Here is a 23,354-nt window from a genome sequence, read left to right as displayed (position 1 = left end):
ACAAATGACCCAAACCTCTGTGGCCCGGGGTCCTTTCCCGCTGTGCGGGCTGAGGCGGGGCCGTTACAAACGGAACCAGCTCTTGGTCAGAACTGCTTCCGGCCGCGACTCTGCGCAATTCTTCTGCTCCTTCCGAGGAGGTTTCAATCTTCCAAAGAGAACGAGCGCCCGAAGCAGAGGGGATTCTGGAGCACCCAAGCGACGGCTGCCTGGGGAAAAGTGCTCGCACAGGAAAGGTGACCGCGCATCCCTCGGCGCTGTCGTGACACTGTCGTGACACTGTCGTGAGGCGCAGCTCGTGGGCACGTGACGTCACTCCACGGCCGCACGTTGCCAGGCGACCGCCACGTCCCGCTGCGAGATGGCGCCGCTGCCCGCCCGCGGAGTCCCCGCCCCCCCCTCGAAACTCGCACTGCCACTGGTCGCGTGCTTGGCCAATCAGCTCGCCAGGCGCGTTCCCGCGGCCATGCGCGCCTGCTTTCAAACAATCAGCGGGCGGACCTGCCCTCCCGCGCGGCTGGGCGGGCTCTGGCCGCCGGTTGGTGCTCGGAGCTCTCAATCAGCGCGGCTCAGGGCGGTTCTGGCCGCTGGTTGGTGCTCGGGGCTGTCAATCAGCGCGGGGAGTGTGGGCCGGGTGTGATGCGGGAGAGTCGTGGGTTCCCCCCCCCCAGCCGTAGCTGTGGCGGGTGGGTGGTCTCGGCGGCTCAGGTGGGTTTCGCTCTTTGGGCCGCGCTTTGCCGCTCTCTCCGGCCCTGCAGGACCCGCGGGAGGTGCGTTGAGTATCGGCAGCATCGCCGCCGTCTGAGTGGGCTGAGGTGGCGGTGGCCGAGCTCGTCTCGCGCCCCTGGAGCTGCCCCCGGCCCGTCCAGGTCCGGCTCTCCGGGTCTGGTCGCGGCTCTGGCGGCTGTGCGCTCTCCTCCGCCTGCCTTCGCTCCCGGGGCTGGGGAGGGCCCAAAGGCAAGGGAACAGGGCCGGTGCGGGGGATGGGGGTGCTCGGAGCCTCGTGTGAGACCGGTCACGGGGATTACAGCGGGGTGCCCGGAGACAGGGGCTGCGTGTGAGACCTCCCGACAGCTCTGTGGGAGAGTTTCCTTGAACAGCAGCGGGCAAGAAGGTCCTTTAAGCGTGGTGAAGTGACTTTTTACTTGGAAATAATGCTCTTGTAATGTTACATTATATCAAGCGAAGACTTCAGTATGTGCTACACCTGTGTGCCCAAGCAGGTGCCTCGTCAACAGAGAGTAACTTATCTTGTGCCCAGACGGGGACCAGCACTTACACACGGTGGCTTTCTATGAACACACTGCTCAGTGTAGGCAAGCCTTTAGGAGTTAGAACTGTCCTCCTTAACCAGTGAAATCTGGAATTGTTGTGATGCTTTTCAGATTTCTGTGATACCTTTCCTATTTCTCCTTTTGGAGCTGTTATCTAAATGCACAAGAAACAGTATGCTGTTTTTAGTACAAAAAGTAGTTATTCTCTAGAAGGCTGTGAAGCAAGATGTGAAAGTGGACATGACTATCAGCATGTATCACCTTAAATGTATACTGTACAGCATTAGAACTTGCAGAAAATAATGTCTGGTTGTATGTGAACTTCAGAAGTTATATAATGTCAGTTTATGAAAAATCCAAATACTTGTTTTAAATTATAATTTCTTGGAAGTGAGTAGGCATGAGAAACATGAGACGCTCAAGAAACAAGTAATGTACGCTGACTGTTCAAAGAATTATATTTTCGTGCCAAGTAATTCCGGTGATGAGGGTGGTGTTTTACTCATGTGTGATGTTTTCCTGTTCTGTGGTAGGTTTTGCTGGATACGCAAAATCAATATTAGGAAACAATGTCCCTTGACTTTGATAGTGGAGCTCTACAAACTCAACATGAAGATGAAGACTATGACCAAGAAGATTATGCAAGAGAGCAAGAGGTGAAAAAGAATTAAGTAGTTTAATTTGAAGGCTTGTGAATTTAGTTTCTTCCTATATTTTAAGTGCTTAAAAAGAAAGAAAAAGATTTATAGTTTAGTAAGAGCAGAAGAGGGTGCAGACTGTGCCGCTCTTGAAAAGCGTAAGAAGTAAAATTCAGGTGTGTTTTAGTTGTGGTGTTTTTCTCTGTTTGTGTCTTGTTGCTTGGTCCAGAGCAGTGCACTCACCATTGCAATGATGACTTCTTTAATGTAGGGATACTGACTGGCAAGTTCTTATCTGGATTCCCATCCAGACTTCTCAGAGCATGTTTTGAATGTCCACTGCCTCTCTAGCCTGGAATTTAGAGAGGAGAAATCCTAGCATGATCAGTTTGTGGATGATTCTTTGAAATTAGGCTGTCCTAGGACATGTCTACTAGATGGCATTTTCATTACCTCTTCCTGGTGCAGCTCTTTTCTTAACAAGAGATTGGCAGAAAAATGCTTTGGTTGGTACTTTAGTAAGCATTCTGTAGTATGTGTCTCTCTGTGAGTTCCAGTGTTGTAAATTCTTCTTTGGAGAAAGAAAACCAGGGTTTTGTCCAAGTGGCCTACTTTGCCAATGTTTTTGGGCTGAACTTGTATTCATTTTCCGTAAGAGCATATAATGAATGTTGCTTGTTCTATTTCAGTTGCAACAATTGTTGACAGACCTTCCCCATGATATGCTGGAGGACAGTGGAGACCAACTCTCCAGTTTCTCAGACTGTAGCATTCAGGAGACTGAGGAGCAGTAAGGCATATGGCACCATCTTTTTTATTATTTATGTTGTGCTTTCAAGTATAGTCAAAGTCTCAGTTGATGAGGTGTGTAAAAGCAATCCAAGTGAAAGGGGAGCTGTAGTGCACTAGATGTGCCTTAATTTAAGAAAAGTTGGTTTATTTTTTCCCTGAAGTCATTAGCACATAGTTAAGGTGCTTGTGTCTCTCTAGGTCACATGAGCCTGGGAAACTTGATGGAAGGTGGAAAGATCATCCATTGATCAGTGATCCTCCAAATGTAAGCCTGTATGAGCAGGGATGTAATTACTACTTGTTCATAATAACATAACATTTAAATATTGCTTAAATTCATTACAGAAATACCTGTAGGTGATGTGTTTTGGTATTCATTTGAAGTATGTCTGACTTGAGGGCTGGTATCCTCAGAAAAAGGAGGGTGGGGTGAAATCTGAGTTTTGATGGAGCAATTCTAAACCTCATATCCATTCATAGGGCTATGAACAAGGACAAAATCTGCACCCTGAACAATTCTTGTGTGACCAGCAAACTGATCACGTTGAAAAACATGGGAAGAATTGGAATGGCCTACATAATGATAAAGAGAAGAAACATTTATATGATGTTAAAGAAGATTGCTGTGGCCAGGATGGCCAAGATGATCCAGATCATCTGTATCTTGGTAGAGATGGGTTTAACTCTCCAAGTTGCTACCAAGAGAACAATGTGTATCATCTTCCTGAAAACTTCAGGCCTTATTCAAATGGCCATAAACCAGAATTTAACAACCAGCAAATTAAAATAATAAATTTTTCAGATGATCCAAAGGAACATCTTAAGGTATTTTAGAAGTGGATACATTTTTCTGTCTCTTGGAAAATTTTCACAGGTTGTTAGGTACTAGTAGTAATATTTCCAAATGCCTTCATTCTCTTACGATCAGTTCAAACAGTGATGGGAGGCTTCTGTAGCCTATTATAAATGAGACATTAATAGCTGAATTTTCATATGTTCATGTTATGATTCTTTTTCTTTCTCTTGATTACTTGATAGAATTCCATGAGGTAGAATGAATGTGGTTCACTTAAGTGTGTGCTTACTCTATTTAAGTTAACACTTTACTACTTTTCTAAGGTGGAAGCTTTAATGGAAAATTCTATCATGGTGTGCTGGATTGGAGCCTGAAAATGAACAGCTACTATAACTCTTCTTAATGTTAACCTGTAAAATGAAAAAATATTTTCACTGCGTGAGACTACAGTTGTGGTTTTATTTCCTCTTATGTGTATATTGTCACAACAGCAGTTTGTTGCATCTGATCTTGTCAATGGCCAATCACCAGAATCTTACAAAGTGACTTATAAACCATACCAAAATGGCATTCATCAAAATATTCCAGGAATCCAAGAAGGAAATAGAAGAAATGAAGTGTTTGAAGATCTGCAACATGAATTCTTGGTCAATGATGAAAGTAAGTTTTTGGTGCTTAGACTTGAAATAAACTTGTGTAAAAAGTTCACTGGAAATCAGTGATAGAAAACAAGCTGATTTCAATAGTTTTTCAGTGAGAGGACAACTAAAAGTATGTTGAAGTATATAATCTTTTCTGTCTAGAAATTACCTCTTTTTGCTCAGGGTGTATGAGTTTTGGGCATCAAAAATATAGTTTTGAGTGATGAAACTGAAAAATGATTTGTGATGGCTTAATGTCAAACCTTGTTGATGCTTTGTCTCCTTCCATAATATTGGAAAATAATGACTCACTGTACCTTAGGTAGTGTAGTCTGAGTGATGCCACATTGGGCTTTTCTGTTAGGTACACTTCAAATGACAGAACTACTTTGTCAGACATGTTGTAGATTTGTAGTGACAACAAGTCTGTGAGTTCACAGCGTGTAAATTTTTATCTGGTCTTGCTTTTGGTTGGAATTATAGTTTGCACAATCCTTCAGCCATTGCTGCCAGAGCAATTTGTGTGATGCAAATGGAATTTGGATTAAAAAAAGATTTTGTGCACCAGCAATGAACTTAGCACTATAAAAATAACATTTTGGAGCAGGAATTACAGCAATGACTTTCTTGGTATCTGTGCTGACCTGTCTGCATGCTGCTTGAAATTTGGCAGATTCTTCAGAAAATATGCAGATCCTTCAACTTCAAGTTCTAAATAAAGCAAGGGAAAGACAACTGGAAGAACTTAATGAAAAGCTAGAAAAGAGTGCACAGCAGATTAGGTATTTGAATCATCAGCTTTCAATGGTCAAAGGTAAAATGTTTTGTGCCAATTCTTAGAATTTATTATTATCTAGCGGCTTTTTAATTCTGGGATTGATTTAGAAAGTGTCTTTGAAGGTATTTATCATACTTACAAACTTGATTTGGGACTATATGTGCCTAACCCTCTTCTCTCAAACATTGTTCTAAGTAAAAATCTCTGGATTGCTGCCTGACTCCATAACTGTCTTAACTTGTACTGTATTTTCAAAACCACTGTTGATTTCCAGAGTCCCCAGGTGTTGGGCATCACAAATGTACAGAAAAGTGTGAAGTTTGCCAAAGTAATCTTTTGAAAGTCAGGGAAAAAAAAAACATAAAGTCAACATCAAAACATCCAGGCCCCAATAGGAGAAGTGGACATCTATGAAATTTTTTTTTGTGCTGTCTCGTTTAATGGGCCGTTTCATAGACTGTATGTAAATAAAATCTCTTTCAAAGACTACAAAATCTCTGGTGGAGACTGATTATCTTAGTTTCCCATTTCTTACAGGAACAGATAAAAATAGGAAACTTTGAGAATTAAGACTAGTTTTTAGAATGCAAAAGAAGCAAAGAAGAGAGTAAAGTTCAAACTGTTGACCGTTTGGCTGTGTCTTTGCTGTTCCTCCAGAGGACTCTCCCTTTAAAGGAGGTTGTGAGGTCCTCCTGCTGCCAGGATAGAGCTTGTACCTTCAGGACCCTACTGGAAACAGTGTGTTGGAGTGCTCCCTGCTGCCAGGGGGAGACAGTGGTTGCTGGATGGAGATTGATTGGTTTTGTTCAGTCTTCTGTTGTTGTCCACAGTATGAGACAGAATGAATGGTTCTGTAGAGCAGGTACTGAACAGTAGTGTTGCATTAAGTCCTTGGGTGGCTGACCATGGTTCTCACACAATTATGTCTCTTTCTTCAGATGAAAAGGATGGTTTGGCTCTTAGTCTCCATGAGTCTCAGAAACTCTATCAGAATGGAAAGGAACGGGAAATGCATCTTGAAGGTCAAATCAAAGCCCTTGAAACTCAAATTCAGACTCTTACTACCAATGAGGAGCAGGTACTGTATTTTTAGACTGTTTACTGTGGTAGACCTCTACTGTTAAATATGTGGTGCATTTGCATTAAACAGAAGTGCTAGGCTCTTGAAATGCTAGTCATGATCATTGCAAAAGCTAAATACATGATGGATGGATAGGATTTATTGTTTGAAAATACTGTGTGTGAAAACACAGACATTATCTGAGGACTCGTGGCAACTCTTGCACATAAAAAATTGAACTGATATACAGAATATTGGAGCAACAGTGAAATGTATGTAACTAGGAACTACTGTAATGCTGTTCCTACAGATACTGAAGCAATCCAAAGTGGCAGAGGTGGCCATGGAAAGCATGCAAAAGCAGCTGTTAGAACTTCAGCGATCAGATGCCCTCCAGCGAGCCAGAGAACAACATGAGGCCATTATTTCTGCACTCAAGCAGAAGTATGAACAGCAAGTATTGTCATTAGAGCAGAAGCTTGACACTACACAATCTGCACTCCGAGAGCAGGTGAGAAATTATTTTAGGATGCTGAGTACTGTACTGTGTTTCCCAAATTGCATTTGTTGACCTACAGTTTTAATAACTCCTCCTGGAAGCTGCTAAGGAAATGGAAAGTCTTAGCATTATGAGGCCTAGTGATGTTTTCATAAATATCTCCAGGCAGTTGTAAGTTCAAATTGTGAGTTTGTACACAGCAGATGCAGAGGAGGAAGAAATTGTCTTAGTTGCTCTCCTGATCATTCCTTCTCTGCACAGTCTTTTTTGAAGGAGTTGTGCAAATAACTCTGGGAAAGAAAAGGACTAATTAAGAAATAATGTGATATTCTTGCAAGAGAAAAACAAGAACAACTTTTTATTGAACAGTCTGTTGCCACGATTTGGTCTCAAAATGCCGAAGGATGACTAACCACTCAACAGTGACTTTATTTTAGAACTAAGGATTTGAAAGTTGAGGCAGGCTAAAAGGCTGTCTCTAAGATGGAGTTTGACATAGATTGTGTCACATGGTTGTAGAGTTTACTGAAATTATTCTACTTGATATGTCAGAAGAATCCATTCCACTATTAGAAATATTCAAGCAATGTATTCCAGGCAGGTCTTAATAAATTTTCCTCTTGTTTTACATAAAGAAAACAAAATTAAATTTCTGTAATTTTTGTCTCAACATATAGAAATAGATGGATTGTATACTTGGAAAGGTAAGTGGTACTTGCTTCTAAACAAAATGCACAGCTGAATTTTTGTCTGTTAGTACCACAACGAAGCTTATACAACTTTGTCTCTACTGTGAAGTATATGGTAGCATGTTTGGGGTAGGGTATTTAAAGAGGGAGATCTGTTTTTTTGAGAGAAGCTAGAAAAGTCAAAAGGTGTAAATACAAGGCATTGTGCCTCCCAGGTCTGTGTAGGTACATAATTAATGCCATGTAAATGTCTACTTTGTATATCCTGTGAAAAAGAAACCAAAGTTCCTCTTTTGCAGGGTATTGATACTTGCTAGCTTCACTTAAGCTCAGTTAAAATAAACGGACTTAAGCTTTGGCTTGATATAATTTGAAGGCTTTATTTATTTATTTATTTTTTTCTTCACTAGGCTAAGTGTATGTGATTAATTACAGGAGATAATCTGATGTGCTCAAAAGTAACTACTCTAGGAAATATGACATGATTCTCATCCATGTGTGTTATATATGAGTACATTTACTGCTTCCCAGTGAAAACTGAACTTTGATACTGTAAGAGATCACTTGTCAGCCAAGGATAGTGTTTGATCTGTGATTTGATTTAACTGTCCTTTACCCCTTTAGGTATCAGATTGATTATTTTTCTCCTTTATCCTGTATATATTGACTTTTTCTGTATCTGAAACTATTCTAGATGGTTAAGTGTTTGTAAAATGAGTAAAAATACTCTCTTCCTAGAAAGAGGTTTGTAAAAATCTGGGAGAACATGTTAAGCAGCTTGAAAAATTGCTGGAAGAAACCAAATGTGAAAAAACTGAAATAATAAATCGACTGACAAGAAGCCTAGAAGAAAGCCAAAAGCAGTGTGCAAATTTACTGCAAACAGGTCAGGCTTTTACTCAAACCATTACCTTTCCCTGCAGAAGTGTCTTCAGTGTTTCTAAATGTTAAACTGCTTATTGATGTTTCAATGCGAGGGGAATCAACATCGAAGTAACTGTGTTCTAGACTGTTTCCCGTGCAATGGATTAGTCAGACTTAAAGTTAAGTCTAGACTAAGATGCAAAAAACAAATAGAAATAAACACAATCTCCAAACCCCTAACAACAGTGGTTAAAGTGGTTTCATATGTATTTTGTTCTGCATATATGTAAACCTTGTCTCATACTAAACAGGGTTTGGATGCAAGTTACTTAATTTTGTATTAAGGTGCTTGACTTGAATTGTCATTCTAAACTGAAGCCTTAGTGAGAAGAATTGTTTTGGGAGCTGGAGGCTGATTCTTGGAAGCCTGTATCATAGAAATAGATTGTGAAACATTTTGCAATTTTTTTGTTTGACTTTTGCCTACTTTCACACATTGAAGTCTTTTGATAGTAATGTATTCAGTAGTTGTTAGTGAGCTCAAGGAAATAGAAACAGTAATGTCTATTGCCAGAATCAACATTGCTATTTTTAACAGAGATCTTTCTTCAGATTGCATAGACTTTCTTGCATATTTATGACTTGCTCTTTTTCTCCCTTTTCTTTCCTACAATAGGTTCAGTGCAGGAGACAAATCAGTTACGGTTTCAATTGCAGCAAGCTCAGTCTGCACAAATAATAAGCAACAACATGAACAAGGCTTTGCAGGTTAATTTTATTAAATAATTTATGTTTGAATGAAATATTTTCATTTGATGGGGGGGGCATTATAACTAAGAGCTTGGTGATTGAACACTAACATTTTGGTCGAAACAAGTACATCATCTTTGACTACTTCCTCTCCCAGTGTTGCATGTTGGTCTTCCTCATTCCCCACCAATTAAAACACAGTTGGTCAATTGTATTGGCATAAATCTGAGCTCATACTTCTGTCCAACAGGCTTTTGGGGAAAAAAAAATATGTAAATTTAGTGTGCTGGGAGTCTTATATCTTAATAAAGAGATACCATGTTCTGAAATTTATCTTCTGCCAGCAAAAGGGAATGCTAGAAAGTCCTCTGTAAAGCATGAGTGAAAGTCTGTATTTCCAATTCAGTTAATATATTTGATTTAAATCAATTATTTTGGAAACTATGAAGCCAACTAACTACTAGAGTAATAGCTGTTTCTCCAGGTATGTACTTTTCTGTTGTCATCCATTTTGCTATACAAGGACAGCAGGAATGCAGAAGAGCAAGGGAAATAATGCTTCATAGATGGACTATAACAAGAACAATAGGGAATATTTCTTGTATGTTTTAATGAATTTATAGTTTTAACCTATGCTTTGCTAGAGGTATCAGAAATGAAAGTATAAGTGAGTTAATGCTAGACAAGTCAACCAAGTACAGCTAAATATAACTATGTTTACAAAGAGGACCTCCATGTATTTGTTTTCTTTGGAGGAGTTATCATGGGCCTGATACGTTGGGCTTGGAATCTCTCTGGTCAGTGTAATTTTTTTTTTCTGTCTCTTCCTTTCAGGAAGAATTAATGGAACTGAAAGAAGAAATAGCTTTGTATGAATCTGCTGCCAGGCTTGGAGTGTTTTTGAATGATGCAGGTGGAGAGCGACATATGAGCTTGGGTGATTCCTATGTAGAACTGGGAATTAAAAAAATCACAGGGAAGAAGCCAAGATTCTGCAGGTATTGAGTGATTCTTGTTGAAAGAAAAATTTTAAATCCTCAAGAAATTATGTAAGTTATATGTAAAAAGAGGGTACTACTCAATCAACACATAGGTTTTTTTGGTAGATATTTGAAATACAGGTTGTATTGCCAGGTAATCTGAGAAACAGAAAAACTGTACTAGTACCATTAATTGGTTGCATAATTGCTATTTAATAAGTTTTCAGATTTTATAAGGACTATATTGCCATGCCTGTAATTGTAGATATTATATTCATGGATACTTTTTTGCTCAGACTCTACATAGTTGCTTAAAGCTATATCTGTCTTTTACATCAACCAGTTGAGTTGTTTCATAACTCTTCACATCGTGTGAGAATGATTTTTTTTTTTGGGGGGGGAAATAGCTGAGCTAACAAGATCTCTGTAAATTATTTGCAACTTGATGAAAAAGTTTGATATTCATGTCTTTGATACTCATGTCTTATTCTTTTTGCTATTACACCTTGGATATCCTGGTATTTCTGGTGGCATTAGTTCTCTTTTCTGCCACTGCCTTTCAGATAAATGTGTTTTGTCTTTTAAATACTGAACTGGTTATGTCTTTCCTGATAGTGCAATACAGAACAGAGACATGGATAAAGAACTCTCTAAAGATGAAATTATTGTAGAATTAAAAGCTGAGCTGGAACGTTTATTGAGCAGTAATAAAATGAAGAGAAACCAGATTACTCAACTACAAAATAGTCTTAAAGATTGCCAGGAGACACTAGAGGAATACAAGCAGTTGAAAGCAGAGAAAGCATCAAGAGATCCAGAGGTTTGTTGTTTTACACTTCTTTAAAAGTCAAGTATTCCTGGTTTTTGGTGAACAAAACCAACATTTAAACTTCTTATGAGAATAGATCAAAAATTTATGTATAGCAACTCTGCTTTGGTATCTTTAGTTGAAAAGAAAGCAGTTGAATAGCAGAACCTGAGCAGCATATGCATTATTAAGTGAGTCCTAAAACGATGACTTATGCTTGAGAGTGCTTAGTGTTTGCCCTGCTTTTGGTAGAAGTAAATTTCATTGAAAAAAGATGGTTTTCTTTAGCCAAAAGGACCTTGTAATTTCTCTAAGAAGGCTGATAGTATCATTAGATTATACAAACTTAACAGATTTCCTCCAGAGGGCCTTCACAGTTTAATTTGATCAACAAGGAATCTCCTTGATATTGCATCTCTCTTTACCTCCTTATTGCCTTCCCTCTAGAGACTGGTCAGACTCGCAGTGTCTGTACATGGTGACCTAGATGTGGGATAGGAATACAGTGTATGTGAGAAGTGTGCTCTCTGTTGGATAACTCTTGTCATTCAGCTTGCAAACACAGCACTGAGTGTGTGGTTCTCCAAAGCTTCATGAGACTGAGTTTTAAGAATTCACTTAAAATAGCAGTGATACTGTGATCTTGCAGTGCAATAATTTCCTGGGTTTTGTATTTTTTAAGTAAAATTTTATTTGACAGCTCGTAACTTTTTTAAGCACTAACTACTAAATAATTTGTATCTTGAAAGATACCATCTTAATTTTATTTATTTTTAGCCTGTCACAAATTTGAAGGATGCTTCTGATAATCTAAAGAACGAAGTTCTGAGACTCAAAAAGGCTAATGAAGCTTTACTGCAGGAAGTTGAGGTAAGACAGAGATGCTGCTTACCCACTACAGGAAAAAAAAAAATTACAAAAACCCCCACCCGGTGCTAAAAATCTGTGATTAAAGGTTCTTACAGCCCCATGTCACTTGACCCTTGTTTGTCCAGGCACATACTTCAGCTATTGAAGAACTGAAGGAAAATGAGGAAAAACTGAAAAGCTTAAATCAAGACCTCTGTTGTCAGATGAGAAAAATGGTTCAGGATTTTGATCATGATAAGCAAGAAGCCATTGATAGGTAAGTCAATTAACATCTTTGTTAAATCTGTGGATTTTCACTCAGCACACATAATCTTGTTCCAGCTGCCAGGTACAAGAGGTCAGTGTTAGAAAGCTATTTTCTTCCAGAAAAGTTGAACCTAGGTAGTTGAAATCAGGTGCTTATTTTTCCTTCCTTGAAATTATAGGTGTGAAAGAACTTACCAGCAACATCATGAGGACACCAAAGCACATTTTGAGAAAGAGCTGATGGAGAGGTTTGCTGTGGAAAAGCAGCAGCTTGTTCAAACTTCTGAAGAGACAATCTCGCAGTTAAAGTAAGATTTACCTTTTTTTCCATTTTTATTGAACCTTTCACGTTTCCTGTCTGACCTTCACTGCTAGTTACACTTCTTTTAAAGCTGACTTGCTGTCCTGTGTGGCCAGTTGATAATAACTAGTCTGTCCTTTGAAGGGATAATATAGAGGAGCTGAACAAAGAGATTACTGCTGTGAAAGAATGTTACATTGGAGTTTGTCGGGAGAAGGACAGCTTGGAAACTACTTTAAGACAGAAATTTCAGCAAGAGCAGCAGCTGAAGGAAGAGAAGGTACAAATGGAAATGCCTATAAACCATATACTTTCACACTGTTTTCAAGATGTAATATTACATTAACATGTAATGTTAATGTTTGTGGAACCTACTTGGAAGAGATGCAGCTGTATCAGAAAATTCATACATATGGCTTACAGGTTTTTAAATTAAGCTGGTGTTGTGTCCCAGGCTTTAAAATATTGTAGAAGTAACTCTTTCCAATAGCTGTTTGTTTTCATGTAGTGAACTTCCATAATTCTGACTTCCAAGGATGCTTAGTCAGCAGTATGAGCTTTTACATTCATAAGGCATTTTCAAAAACCCCTGAACGATGATACGAGTTTACTTCTCCCTATATAATACTGGTCTAAAAAATATTGGGTTTTTTTTTTAAGTACTGATGAATTCACACTGATTTGATTAAGAACTTTGCTTTTCTGAAGGTATCAGTGTGCCATGACTGAAGTAAATCAACTGTCTGGGTAAGCAAGTACAGTAAAGAAGTTCAGCCCAGAGTATGAGGAGGGTAAAGATGCTTGATACAAAAACTTACTTTACAGCAATAATGTATAATAACCTCTGATATAATATCTTAAAACATCTTTTTTGAGAATTGAATCTCTTGTCTAGGTGTCATCAGTAAGATTAACTCTAGAGAGTTAATCACATGTCTTATGCATTCTCATTGCTTTGTACCAGAGCAGTTGTGCCTTGGAGAACATTTAATTTTTTTTTTTTTGGTCTAGCTCAAGAGACAGTTACTAGAAGAAAAAGAAGCCTCCCTTAAACTTCTGAGGACTGAGCTTGAAGAGGAACACATCAGGTCTATGATAGCAGCAAAGAAGCAGTGGCTGGAAGAAAAAAGCCAGCAGGTTCAAGAAGTTGCATTAGCCAAAGTTCATTGGGAAAAGGAAGAAAAAGAGGTGGGACACTCAGATCAGGCAATTTCAATTTTTTGTTGTTGTTTTGCTGTTGATTTTCAGAAACAGAACTCTATGTGCTGTTATTCTGCCACTGGAAGTGGCTGTTAAGGATCTGTCATTTTAAAAGCCTTTGAAGAAGTCATTAGGTATTATACGTGTTTCATATTTTTAAAGAAACCCAAAACCTAGATCTCGTAAAGTAACAAACAGAATACTCTGAATGTCACAGCTGGTAATATGCTGGAGTTTTGCACCCTGATGCTTGAGTGAAAAGTTGTGCTTTCTCCTTGTTTCACTCAGGTATCATGTAGAAATCCTTTGTGTATCCTATCCCATAGATGAAAGCTCTGATGAGTCACCAAACTCTCTCTTCTCTGTGTATGGTTTAGTTCTTCCGTCAAGGAGGATCATTGGTGTGAACAGTGTTTCATTTGCTAAACACCAGTGAAATCTGTTTATTTAGACACTGGGGAGATTTTCTTAAAAAAATATTTTTTTTCTTAGAATAAAGAACAAGTCATTGCCAAATTAGAAAGAGAAGGGCAAAGTAGGCTGGAAGAAGTGAGAAGAACTGTAGTTCAATGTAATGACTGCAGCTGCCAAACTGATCAAGTTACAGTTGTGGATGAAGCTTCAACTAAAGAGTTAGAAGGGACTGTTGAAGACCAGAGGCTACAGACCCAGAAGGCTCTGAGAGAAAATACAGCCTCTGAAGAGGTCTTAAAAGAATTTGAACTGGAAAATAAATACTGTAAAAATCTTGCCAGCCAGGTAACAATTGTTCTGTCTGCCTGGAATCTGTAAAGCTGCTGTGTCCAATTAAGTCACCTAAAAAAAAAAAGAAAGTGAACTTCCCCACTGACTTCCTCTTAAGTTTAGTACTGGTATTTGCTGTATTAGAAATAGAGTTCTTAAAAAAGTTCTGGAAAAACTGTAGCATGTGGTTTGTTTTTCACACTGTTACACAAGTTTTGCAGGAGTTCCGAACAGAACTGAACAACACTGACTTAGGAAGAAGTGCATAAAGTGCTTCTGAACTGATTCTTTTAATTTCTGTAAATGTAGGCAATCCAAACTGAAGTCTGTTCTTGCACTGTTACATGAAAGTAATAATAAAAATGTATTCAGTGTACCTACCTACCTACTGAAGCAGGCCTTTTATCCGTTTAAAGGTAGATGCAGCTTTAACCCAAGCCCATGCCAAGTGGCTGCAAGAGTACAAACAAAATCTAAAGATAGAACAAGAAAAATGGGAAAAGGAACACCAAAAGACTACAGCAAAGCAGGTAGCCCAAACTACTACTGTATGTGTGTTGATAAACAGTTAAATCTTCTAAATCCCATATATTACTGAGGAATGAATGCAGACATAGGCACAGGAGTCACTAAGGAAAGATGTGTCTTGTGTACACTGCTCCACACCATTTTTCTGCCTATATAGGTTTAATTTTTATGAAATACATTGAAAAGATCTCCAATAGATTTATAATGACTCAGAGTTACATTATGTCCATCTGTGAATGTGTGTATATATTTCTAATGACTGTGTTGTATATTTGGCAGTTAGCCCTGGTTCTCTCAGCTGCTGAGGAGAAATGGAAGAAAGAATATGAATGTACAGAGAGATCTGGACTAAGAGTTAAAGAACTAGAAGAAAAGATAATTTCTCTGAGGAGAGAATTGGAGCTAAAGAAAGAGGAAATCCCTGCAGCTGTCAAAGCAGAACTAGCAAAAGCCCGTGTGCAGTGGAACAAAGAAAAGCAAGAAGAAATTCTGCAGATACAAGAGCAAAATGAGAGAGATTACCAGTCCTTCTTAGATGATCATAGAAACAGGATTAAGGAGGTCCTTGCAACAGCAAGGGAGGACCTTGCAAAGCAGAAGAATGATCTCTCCATTCAGAAAGATGCAGAAATAAAGATGTTGCTAGACCAAAAGCAGCGAGAATGGGAGGCTGAGGGAGCCAAGCGACTACAGGATGAAATTATACGGTATGAGGAGAAGACCCTGGTTGAGCTGGAGTATTTGTTGAGTGAAATTCATGAAGAACTAGTCAAGTGCACACAGAGTAAACATTATTGGAAGGACAAGTTTTTTGACTCTCATGTTCAATTAACCAGTCAAGGCAATGACAAACTGAAGGCTTGTTTACAAAAGGCCTATAGAACCACAGTCTGCACAATTCTGGAAAAGAAAGAGCGAGAATGGAAAGAGGTAATACTTCTGTAAATTATAACTGCCAATCAGAAAAGGGATTTCAGAAGCCAGTCAGGCCTGCTTTCTCCCATGAAATACCCATGTAATTGTGAGAAATAGAAAATTCAACATTAGTGTTCATTGATAAGTGTATGCTAAAACAAAAAGGAGGCTAAATCTTACCATTAGCAAGTGAAAAGGGAAAGGACATAGGTTTGACATCTTCAGTCTATAAAGAGGAGAAAGTCAGATTAGAAATGTCATTAATTTAGGAGAAATTAAGAATGTCAGATTTAGGAGATTAATCTGCCTGCTCAAGGTTGGGAGCCTGTTGAAGGCTCCTTGTCGTTTCTTGGATGGGCTGTAATGACAGAGCCCACCTCAGATTTTTGCATAGCTGCAAAATCCAGTTTGCAGTGGTGATAATGAATGTTGATCATGTTATGCTTTTTTTTCCTCCTCTTTATTCAAATGAAGATGAAAACAGTAAATCCTTTTTGCAAATTGCCTGCAGTAGGTCAGTTTGTCAGTTAGTCAGTTCTGTCTTGGGAATAAGAGTCTTGCCTATTTTATTGTCCCTCTAGGACATCTTTTTCAGTGTGCCTGCCCAAATGAGGAAAGAGGAGTTTGGGGCTAAGTCAAATTGTGTTCCAAAGCCTTTGTTTCTGTTGTTTTAGCAAATTCCTCTTCTTGCAGTGCTTATGCTTCTAATAAGTTTTTTTGTTGTGGGGAGCATCCCACCGGAAATGCCATTGCCACCCAGCAGTTTAGTAGCTGGGGAATTATCTGAGAATAGGATAGAGAAAATGTCTTGTTTTTCAAGAGAAGGTGGGATGTTACCATTTCTTTACTGTCAGTATATTTCTGTACAGCAAGTGGGCCTTAAATGTTTTCATGTCACAAGTCATATCCACAATGGTAAAGAGAATTGGGAGCTTTTTTCCTGTGCCTTATGCACCTTCTGCAGTGGAAATGAAATGGTAAACTGTTTAATATGCCCTTGAATCTCAAAATGTTGGTTGGTTTGAACCACCTTATCTAGTGAAGTCCTTTTAATTTCCTAGTAATGTCTTTTCTCTTTAAAAAGCACGTTGTCCTCAGCTATTCAAAGACAGGGTATAGTTCTGCAATGTTAAGAGCTTCTGACATTTCCAAATAATACTTAAAATATTCAGGCACTGCTGTTGCAGTGACTTATGCTAAATAAAACTTCTAAACCATAGAATAGATGTTTTCTTAATGATTTGACTTGTAATCTGTGGTTCTACTGCAGGTTTAAAGTACTTGTGTTGGAATTACTAAAGCTACTTAGTGGCCAGCATTGATTGTGGTGCAGAACACTTTTTTTGCTGTGTTGGGTTTTCAGGAAGTGTTTTTCAATTGCAGAGATATGAAGAGCTAGTGAGCAATACAAATCAAGAATCATACCCTTACCCACAACATGGTGCAGGAAACACTGGGGATGTGGCAAGACCCCCTGTGTGCAATGCTGGACACCAAGCAGATGCACAAAGGAGATTGAGAAGACAGACACCCTTGCAGGAAGCTGGAACAGACAAAGGTATTTGGTTTGATCTTAATCTGGCAGATTGCATATTCTCAAATTAAGCTTGTTAGTAGTACTCTTTAATATTCAATATCCTATTAATGACCCCAACAAAAAGTTAGTTAATTAGTAAATATTTGGGTGATAGAGGAAGATACAGTTCTTCTGACTGTAAGGTTGTTTTAATATTACATAAGCTAAGTTAAAGTCACAAACTGCAACTGCAGTTTACTGATTTAATGCTAGGCTTTGAGGTTTCATTTTATCAAATGCTAGTAGCTTTCTGCTTTTTAAAGCCATTCTTCAGGAGGAAAGAAATAACTCTCATCTGTTAGAAGTGTGTGTGTTCTTTGGGGGTTGTTAGCAATAAAACCTTTGGAGTATATAAGTTCACATGCAAGTGTTGGCCATGATATTCAGGGCATGGTCTAAACTCTGTTTTTTAAATGGGTAGTACTAGATTGAGGCTTCGAAGATTGAATTATACTGCTTGCTCTTAGGAGAGCAAGACAAGGAATTCTGCATTCATGTAAAAGATACTATTGTGTCAAGAACTTGCTTGACCTGGTATGGTAGTCTTCTCTGGTTCTTTTGGTCAAGAATGTAGTTGAAGAAAGTGTGAATCCATGGGTAGCTTTTTTCTCTTTTTTTGTTTTTCCCCTTCTTCCCTTTCATCCACTCCCTGTGCCTAGTATGTACTTTAGCATTGTAGCTCTTCCCAAGGTTGTCACGTGTACTATGGCAAAACTGGAGACAGTGTACATGGGAAAAACTTCATGGGAGGGACAGATGTCCCTGGGGCTTTCTGTTTAGTTTGAGCTCTTACGCAACTGAAAAACATAAAGCAGCAAAATCCAAGAGAGGTTTTGGCTCTGTGCTTGTAGTGTGGCTTGAATTCCTTCAACACCAACATAACAAATTCCTATTAACACAGAACAATGCCAGCACTGCAGTGCTCCTGTCTCTAGAGCGCCCTGGCCTGGCTGTGGGGAGCAGCCATTGCTGTCCTGGAAGGAGCCCAGTCTTTGTGTATCCCTTAACCAGGCTCAGACACATGTGAGGCTTTCCAGCTGGGACAGTGTCTTTTGAAGTCAGCTGAAGGAAACTGCTTGACTGTTTTTTGGTTTGGGTTTTTTTTTTTTTTAACTACTGAAAAAATAAATTTAAAGCATTGACCTCAAGTCTTTTTGCTGACTGAAGAACTCAGATCATCAGTGATGCAGTGAGGCTGTGAGGGCTGTAGGAGTTGGTGCTGCTGCCTTCTGGAGCAGGGTACCAGCCTCTTGTGATTAGTTTAATTGGGCTAAAATATTACACACTTTCCAATGAGAAGAGGACTAAGTAGAACACTGAAAATAGATTGGGCTTGATTTTTTTTTTTTTGGTCCCATGTTGATGTACAACTTTTAGCAATTACTGTTGAAAGTCAGAAATGCACAGAAAGGAACCTTGGGTCTCAGGAAGATTTGTGCTGCAGATGCTGCTGCCAGCAGATTGAAAAAAGAGAGTCTGTGTGCCAGGACTTGAAAAGAGAGCTGGAGATGGCCCACAAACATCTTCAGCTTGCTGTGAAGGTATATGAAGCTAAGTCAGAGCAAATCCAAGGTTAGGATTGTTAGACACCTAAACACAACTTTGATTCTCTCATCTGTTGGACCTTTTAATTTTCAGTGGATACTGGGGTTTTGGTTATTAACTTCATTACAAACAAACAAACAAAAAAAAAAACACACCACAATAAACCAACAAAACCATCCGAGTTTTATCTTGTATCTTTCTGTCTCAAAGGCACAATTCTAACCCACAAATTAATAATTCTTTTTCAATGTTTGTCAAAACCACCCTTGTTACTTTTTTTATCCTGTCCTTTCTCTCCAAGTACACTTGATATCTCAGTTTAGTGTTAGTAATGGCATATGAAGGCTTTAAGCTTATTTAATTACTTTATGAGATGATTTTTATATTCAGACTTCACTGAAGTGTGTTGGGATGGATTCCTGTCTGCTTCTTACTGAAACAGCTGTACTGCAACTAACGATGCTTTGGGACATTGAGCTCCTGAACCAGAGGCAGCAGTTATTACATAAGCATCTCTTGAACTTGAATTTAGAGAAATGCAGAGAATTGTTTTTAATATTTTTTTTTTAATAGAAAATGAGATGGTTCCAGGAGCTCTAATTGCAGAAAACTCTGAGACAAGCACTAAACTGAAAGACCAGGGATCACCACCAAGGTATTGAAAAAAACTAAACAAGATGATTTTTTATTTTGGGAAGATGTAAGTTGCTTTTTTTATTCAGTGTGATATATATGCATTTCAGGTCACTGTCAAGGGGAGGTATCCCAAAACCTTGTGCATCTTCTGACTCTGTGAAAGGTCTGGAAGAAATGCGTGCTCACTACATTAAAGCTTTGAGCAAGATTAAGTGTAAGTACTAAAGTCTTAGCTAAAAGTTTAGTGGAGAAAAACAAATTACTTTGTTGCTTCTTCCTTCAGCTAGCTTGGACAGGAATCTGACAACCAAATCACAGGAGAATTAAATTTTTCCATCTTACTAGAGTTACTGTGAGAAATGGAATTGTCACCCTAAATTCAGCATATAGTTGTGATGGGCAAAGCCTTGTTTTACCATCCTTGCTTTGTTGTACTGTAGTGTGTCTTTTAAAGTGGTAAAGTGTATTTTGAGAACTGATCTTGATTCTCCAGAAAAAAAAAAAAACAAACTACCTAGCTTGCAGCTTGTCCTGAGATAAAGTCTCCTTTTCTCTTGTGCTGTATCCTGCCTTCTGGCTTAGTCAGCAACCTTTGGCTGAGGAGAAAGGATTAAGTTTAGCACCAGGTCTTACCTGAGTACAGCAGGTCCCCAAATTCCAGATCTATGGCCATTGAAAAGTTTCTAGACCCATATTTTGCTAGCCAACATTCCTCCCAAATCCCTGTGCCTGTTTAAGATGCAGAATCAGTCAACTGAACTCCTTTCTGATCCTTCATATTGACCTGCTGTAGTTTGCCCTGGCATTCATCCAGTAAGCAACAGCTGGCACAAGGATTTGGTGGAATGTTGGCAGGTAAATCCATGTCCTTGCTGACTTGTTTCAGGTCTGCTAGACAATCCCAGTTTGTAGAGTTGGCTTTTTCCTCACTCTAGGGGAAAACTGGTACTAATGGAATGTGTTTGTAGGTGATATGCTTTGTTATATCCGTGAAAGTAAGGAACGAGCTGCTGAAATGATTAAAGTGGAGGTTTTAAGAGAGCGCCAAGAGACAGCACGGAGAATGCGCAAATACTACTTGACATGCCTTCAACAATTGCTCACTGATAATGGCAAACACGAAGGGTAAGTTCAAGTACATTTGGAAATGACTATTGGCTGTGCAGGAGATGTGTAGATGTTAGTCTGGAGTTTGTCTACCTTGGAGCAAACAGTGCCTGACCTGAAGTCTTGCCAGGGTGTGCGTGTTGGTGCCAGGTCACTGCTGAGCTGCCTGGCACACTGTCCTTTCAGTGTTCTCTGACTCTCAGTAACATTGCTTTAAAGTAAAATGTAGTGTTGAACTACCCTTAAACTTGTTTTTGGCTTTTTCCTCCCCATGTTCTGCAATTCTTGACAGAGCTGAAAAAAAAATAATGGATGCTGCCAGTAAACTTGCTACAATGGCTAAAGGACTGGAAACGCCTCTCCGGCACGTTCCCCTGCGCAAATCTGCCTGCTCAGGTGTGCTGGATTCTCTGGTCCTTCTCTTCTTGATCATATAGATTTAATGCATGTAGTAATGAAAATGTTTTTCTTCCAGTATTAACGTTATCTTCAATTATCTATCTCTTTCCCACCTCTCCTAGCTCTGTGTATAAATTCTGATCCCGGAGGTGAGTGCTCCAAAAGAGATTGTGTGCGTTGGACTACGTCACACCGTATGGAAAGCAAATCACATAGTGAAAGCAGTACTGAAAAAGCTGCTGATAAAGCTGTCCAAAAGCGTGTTCCACGTGACTTGATACAGCAGTTTGATGCCACACAGACCAAAACTCAACATGTGCTTTGTGAAACAGTGGCTTCAGATATTCAGAACAGGAATAATTCTCAAAATCTGGATGGTGCTTCTGGAGGTGTTCTACCAGAATGCTATCCAAATAAAGATGGAAGAAGAGAAAAATATGGCCCCATTGCAAATAAAGGCAAAGGACCTTTGTGTGCTGCGAGTAATGGCAATTCTCCTCCCTCTGCTGGTCAGGGAACACTACAGAATATGCAAGCACCCAGTGTTGCAAATGGCCACACCAGCTCTGGCCCAGCTCATCATATGCTTAAGAGCAAGAATGGAAGAACAGGCTTGAAAGAGGATAAATGTATCCAGTCATGTGGAAAATGGAAAACTAAGTCTAAGAGAACTCAGGAATTTGATTTTAAAGACACTCCAGAAAGAGATGAAGGAAGCAGCAGTGAATGGAGTTCTGGGAATGGAAGCTTGCATCTGGATTGTGGTGAAATGCATCTCTTGTGTCCTCAACAAAAAGCTAATGCTAATGCTCAAGCACAGACTGTATTCTGTGAAGAGTTTCCTCACATCAGGTCATTTTCCTCTGCTGATGAAAACGTTACTTCTTGGAGAGACATTTCTAGTGGCAGTGGCAAGATTCTCAGTACAAAAAGCAGCACAAAAGCTTACAGTAGAAGCCAGCAGATAACAAACCCAGAGCATACTTCATTCCTCAACTCTTGACAAATCAAATTCACCTGTCCCACAACTCAGTGTAACATCAGATTCAAATGTAGGAAAATACTGCAACAAATGCTTGGAGAAAAAATGGTGTGGGGTCCCCACTCTCAGCAAGATAGTGGTTTTTAATTAGCCCATTCGTTAACTTGAATTCATACCAGCAGTCTTTGTTTGAAGGAAAAAAAATAACTTGATGTTTAAATAAAAGTATGATGATTAAAGAAAATCTCTTCTACTATGTCCATTTCATGATCACTGTTACATGAGCGAATTCTATGAAGTTACTTGAAATATTACTGCAGACTTTTGTTAACCTTTGTAATAACACTTTCATAAATGTTTATAGTGCACTAAATACAAATTTATTAAATAGTATCTATTTTTATATTCAATTTAGTGTGCAGTGTTTATCTAAAACCAGGTTACTGTAAGTTGTCATTTTAAGAATGGTTATCAAAATTCCTTTAGAATGTAATGAGAGATGTTTTGGGGTTTGTTTGAAGTTTGTGTTTTAACTGAGTTTTCCATTTTGAAGGACCTCCTGTAACCCTCTGTTTGCATTCCCACAACAAAAGCAAATATGCTTGCATTTTTTCATTAAATTATCATAACAAACCACATCTCAATTATTCTTCCCTTTGATACAGCAAAAAATAGCTCATGCTGCGTGTAAGAAAGGTATCAGTTAGAATGACCATATTCTGTAAGATGTTTCTTAATTAGTATGGGTTATCAGGGTAAACTGAAGATGTAGTAATTTGTCCTCCTGATGCTTAGAAAGATCCTATTTTAAAGGCCTGCTAACATTTTAAAGAGAATTGTAAAATGTATCTAGACTTTTTCCTTTCCTTGGGATAGCATTTCATTTCCAGTGATCCTGTGGTGATCAGAGGATTTTGCTGCTGGCTTACACAGGGGGGTGATTGAATCACACTTGTTGCAATTAATAGTTATGGGCCAGCAATTCACAGCCACAATAATATGGGAGTTCTTAGCAGAAAGGTTTTGTTTGCTATTGTTCTGTGATATTAGAAGAAGGAAGTCTGACTGTTCTCTCAAGGATGTTCTGTATGCCTTTCATATGTAACATTTAACTGCTTGTTTGTTAAGGTTGCTTATTTGATCTTTTGGAGTCGAACATCACAGTTCAATTTGAGAATCTTTTGAGTTTTAAAAGGGAAATAGGACAGCATCTGAAGACAAATGTGTTTAACTTCCTTTACAAAAATGTCCTACATGTTTATATTCCAGGACAGCTGGGCAGGCAGAATGCATTTCAGCTCTTGGTATGCAGGCCTGGATTGTGACTTGAGACTCTCACAGGTGCTCTAACGAGAGACTTCTGAATTTCTTGGTGGCTTTTGTGTTGCCCATAAATCCAACCCCTCTTCCTCTTTAGTGAGGTAGGGTTTGTCATCGTCAGTGGGAGCAAACTGAGGCCATGAGAGACTGCTGGTGCCTAAACAAACACGGGCAGTGGTTAAGTTCAAGGGCCAAATTCCGTGCTCTTAGCTGAGGAAATAGCTGTGGCCTTGTCTGCAAAGGAAAGTTTTTACTAGTTGTCCTTTAAGCCCCAAGTGGAGGCTTTTTTCCTTTTTTTTTTTCCAATGATGAGTGGCTGTTTCTGGTTAGTTTAAACATTTCCCCAAATTCCACAAGGTAAAAAAGAAGCACATTTAGTCCTGTGTAAGAGGTACTTATGCAAGTGTTCAAGCCAA

The 23,354-nt window shown here is 39.1% G+C and overlaps 1 protein-coding gene across 1 annotated transcript; it reads left to right on the top strand.

Moving 5' to 3' along the window:
• The first annotated feature begins 1,843 nt into the window (after positions 1-1,843).
• On the top strand, positions 1,844-21,929 carry CEP152 (centrosomal protein 152). The gene is made up of 27 exons (XM_062501267.1): positions 1,844-1,930; positions 2,602-2,702; positions 2,903-2,969; positions 3,185-3,529; positions 3,992-4,160; positions 4,815-4,955; positions 5,858-5,997; positions 6,290-6,490; positions 7,906-8,053; positions 8,708-8,799; positions 9,616-9,779; positions 10,377-10,581; positions 11,347-11,439; positions 11,565-11,695; positions 11,865-11,993; positions 12,131-12,266; positions 12,998-13,174; positions 13,679-13,945; positions 14,347-14,460; positions 14,738-15,388; positions 16,757-16,938; positions 18,343-18,521; positions 19,068-19,149; positions 19,238-19,344; positions 20,099-20,255; positions 20,530-20,633; positions 20,759-21,929. Exons 1-27 carry the CDS (start codon positions 1,844-1,846, stop codon positions 21,637-21,639), a joined length of 5,250 nt encoding a protein of 1,749 aa, XP_062357251.1. The 3' UTR covers positions 21,640-21,929.
• Positions 21,930-23,354: the final 1,425 nt, after the last annotated feature.

This window comes from Cinclus cinclus, chromosome 13 (genome assembly GCF_963662255.1).
Source record: "Cinclus cinclus chromosome 13, bCinCin1.1, whole genome shotgun sequence".
Lineage (NCBI taxonomy): Eukaryota > Metazoa > Chordata > Aves > Passeriformes > Cinclidae > Cinclus > Cinclus cinclus.
The sequence above is the reverse complement of the archived record's forward strand: the minus strand, read 5'-3'. Positions and strand labels throughout refer to the sequence as shown.

Bases quoted from the DNA above. Each gene is read 5' to 3' on its own strand.
- CEP152 (XM_062501267.1), top strand. From the start codon at position 1,844: ATGTCCCTTGACTTTGATAGTGGAGCTCTACAAACTCAACATGAAGAT. The intron at 1,931-2,601 runs GTGAAAAAGAAT...GTTCTATTTCAG, and splicing joins ATTATGCAAGAGAGCAAGAG to TTGCAACAATTGTTGACAGA. The intron at 9,780-10,376 runs GTATTGAGTGAT...CTTTCCTGATAG, and splicing joins AAGAAGCCAAGATTCTGCAG to TGCAATACAGAACAGAGACA.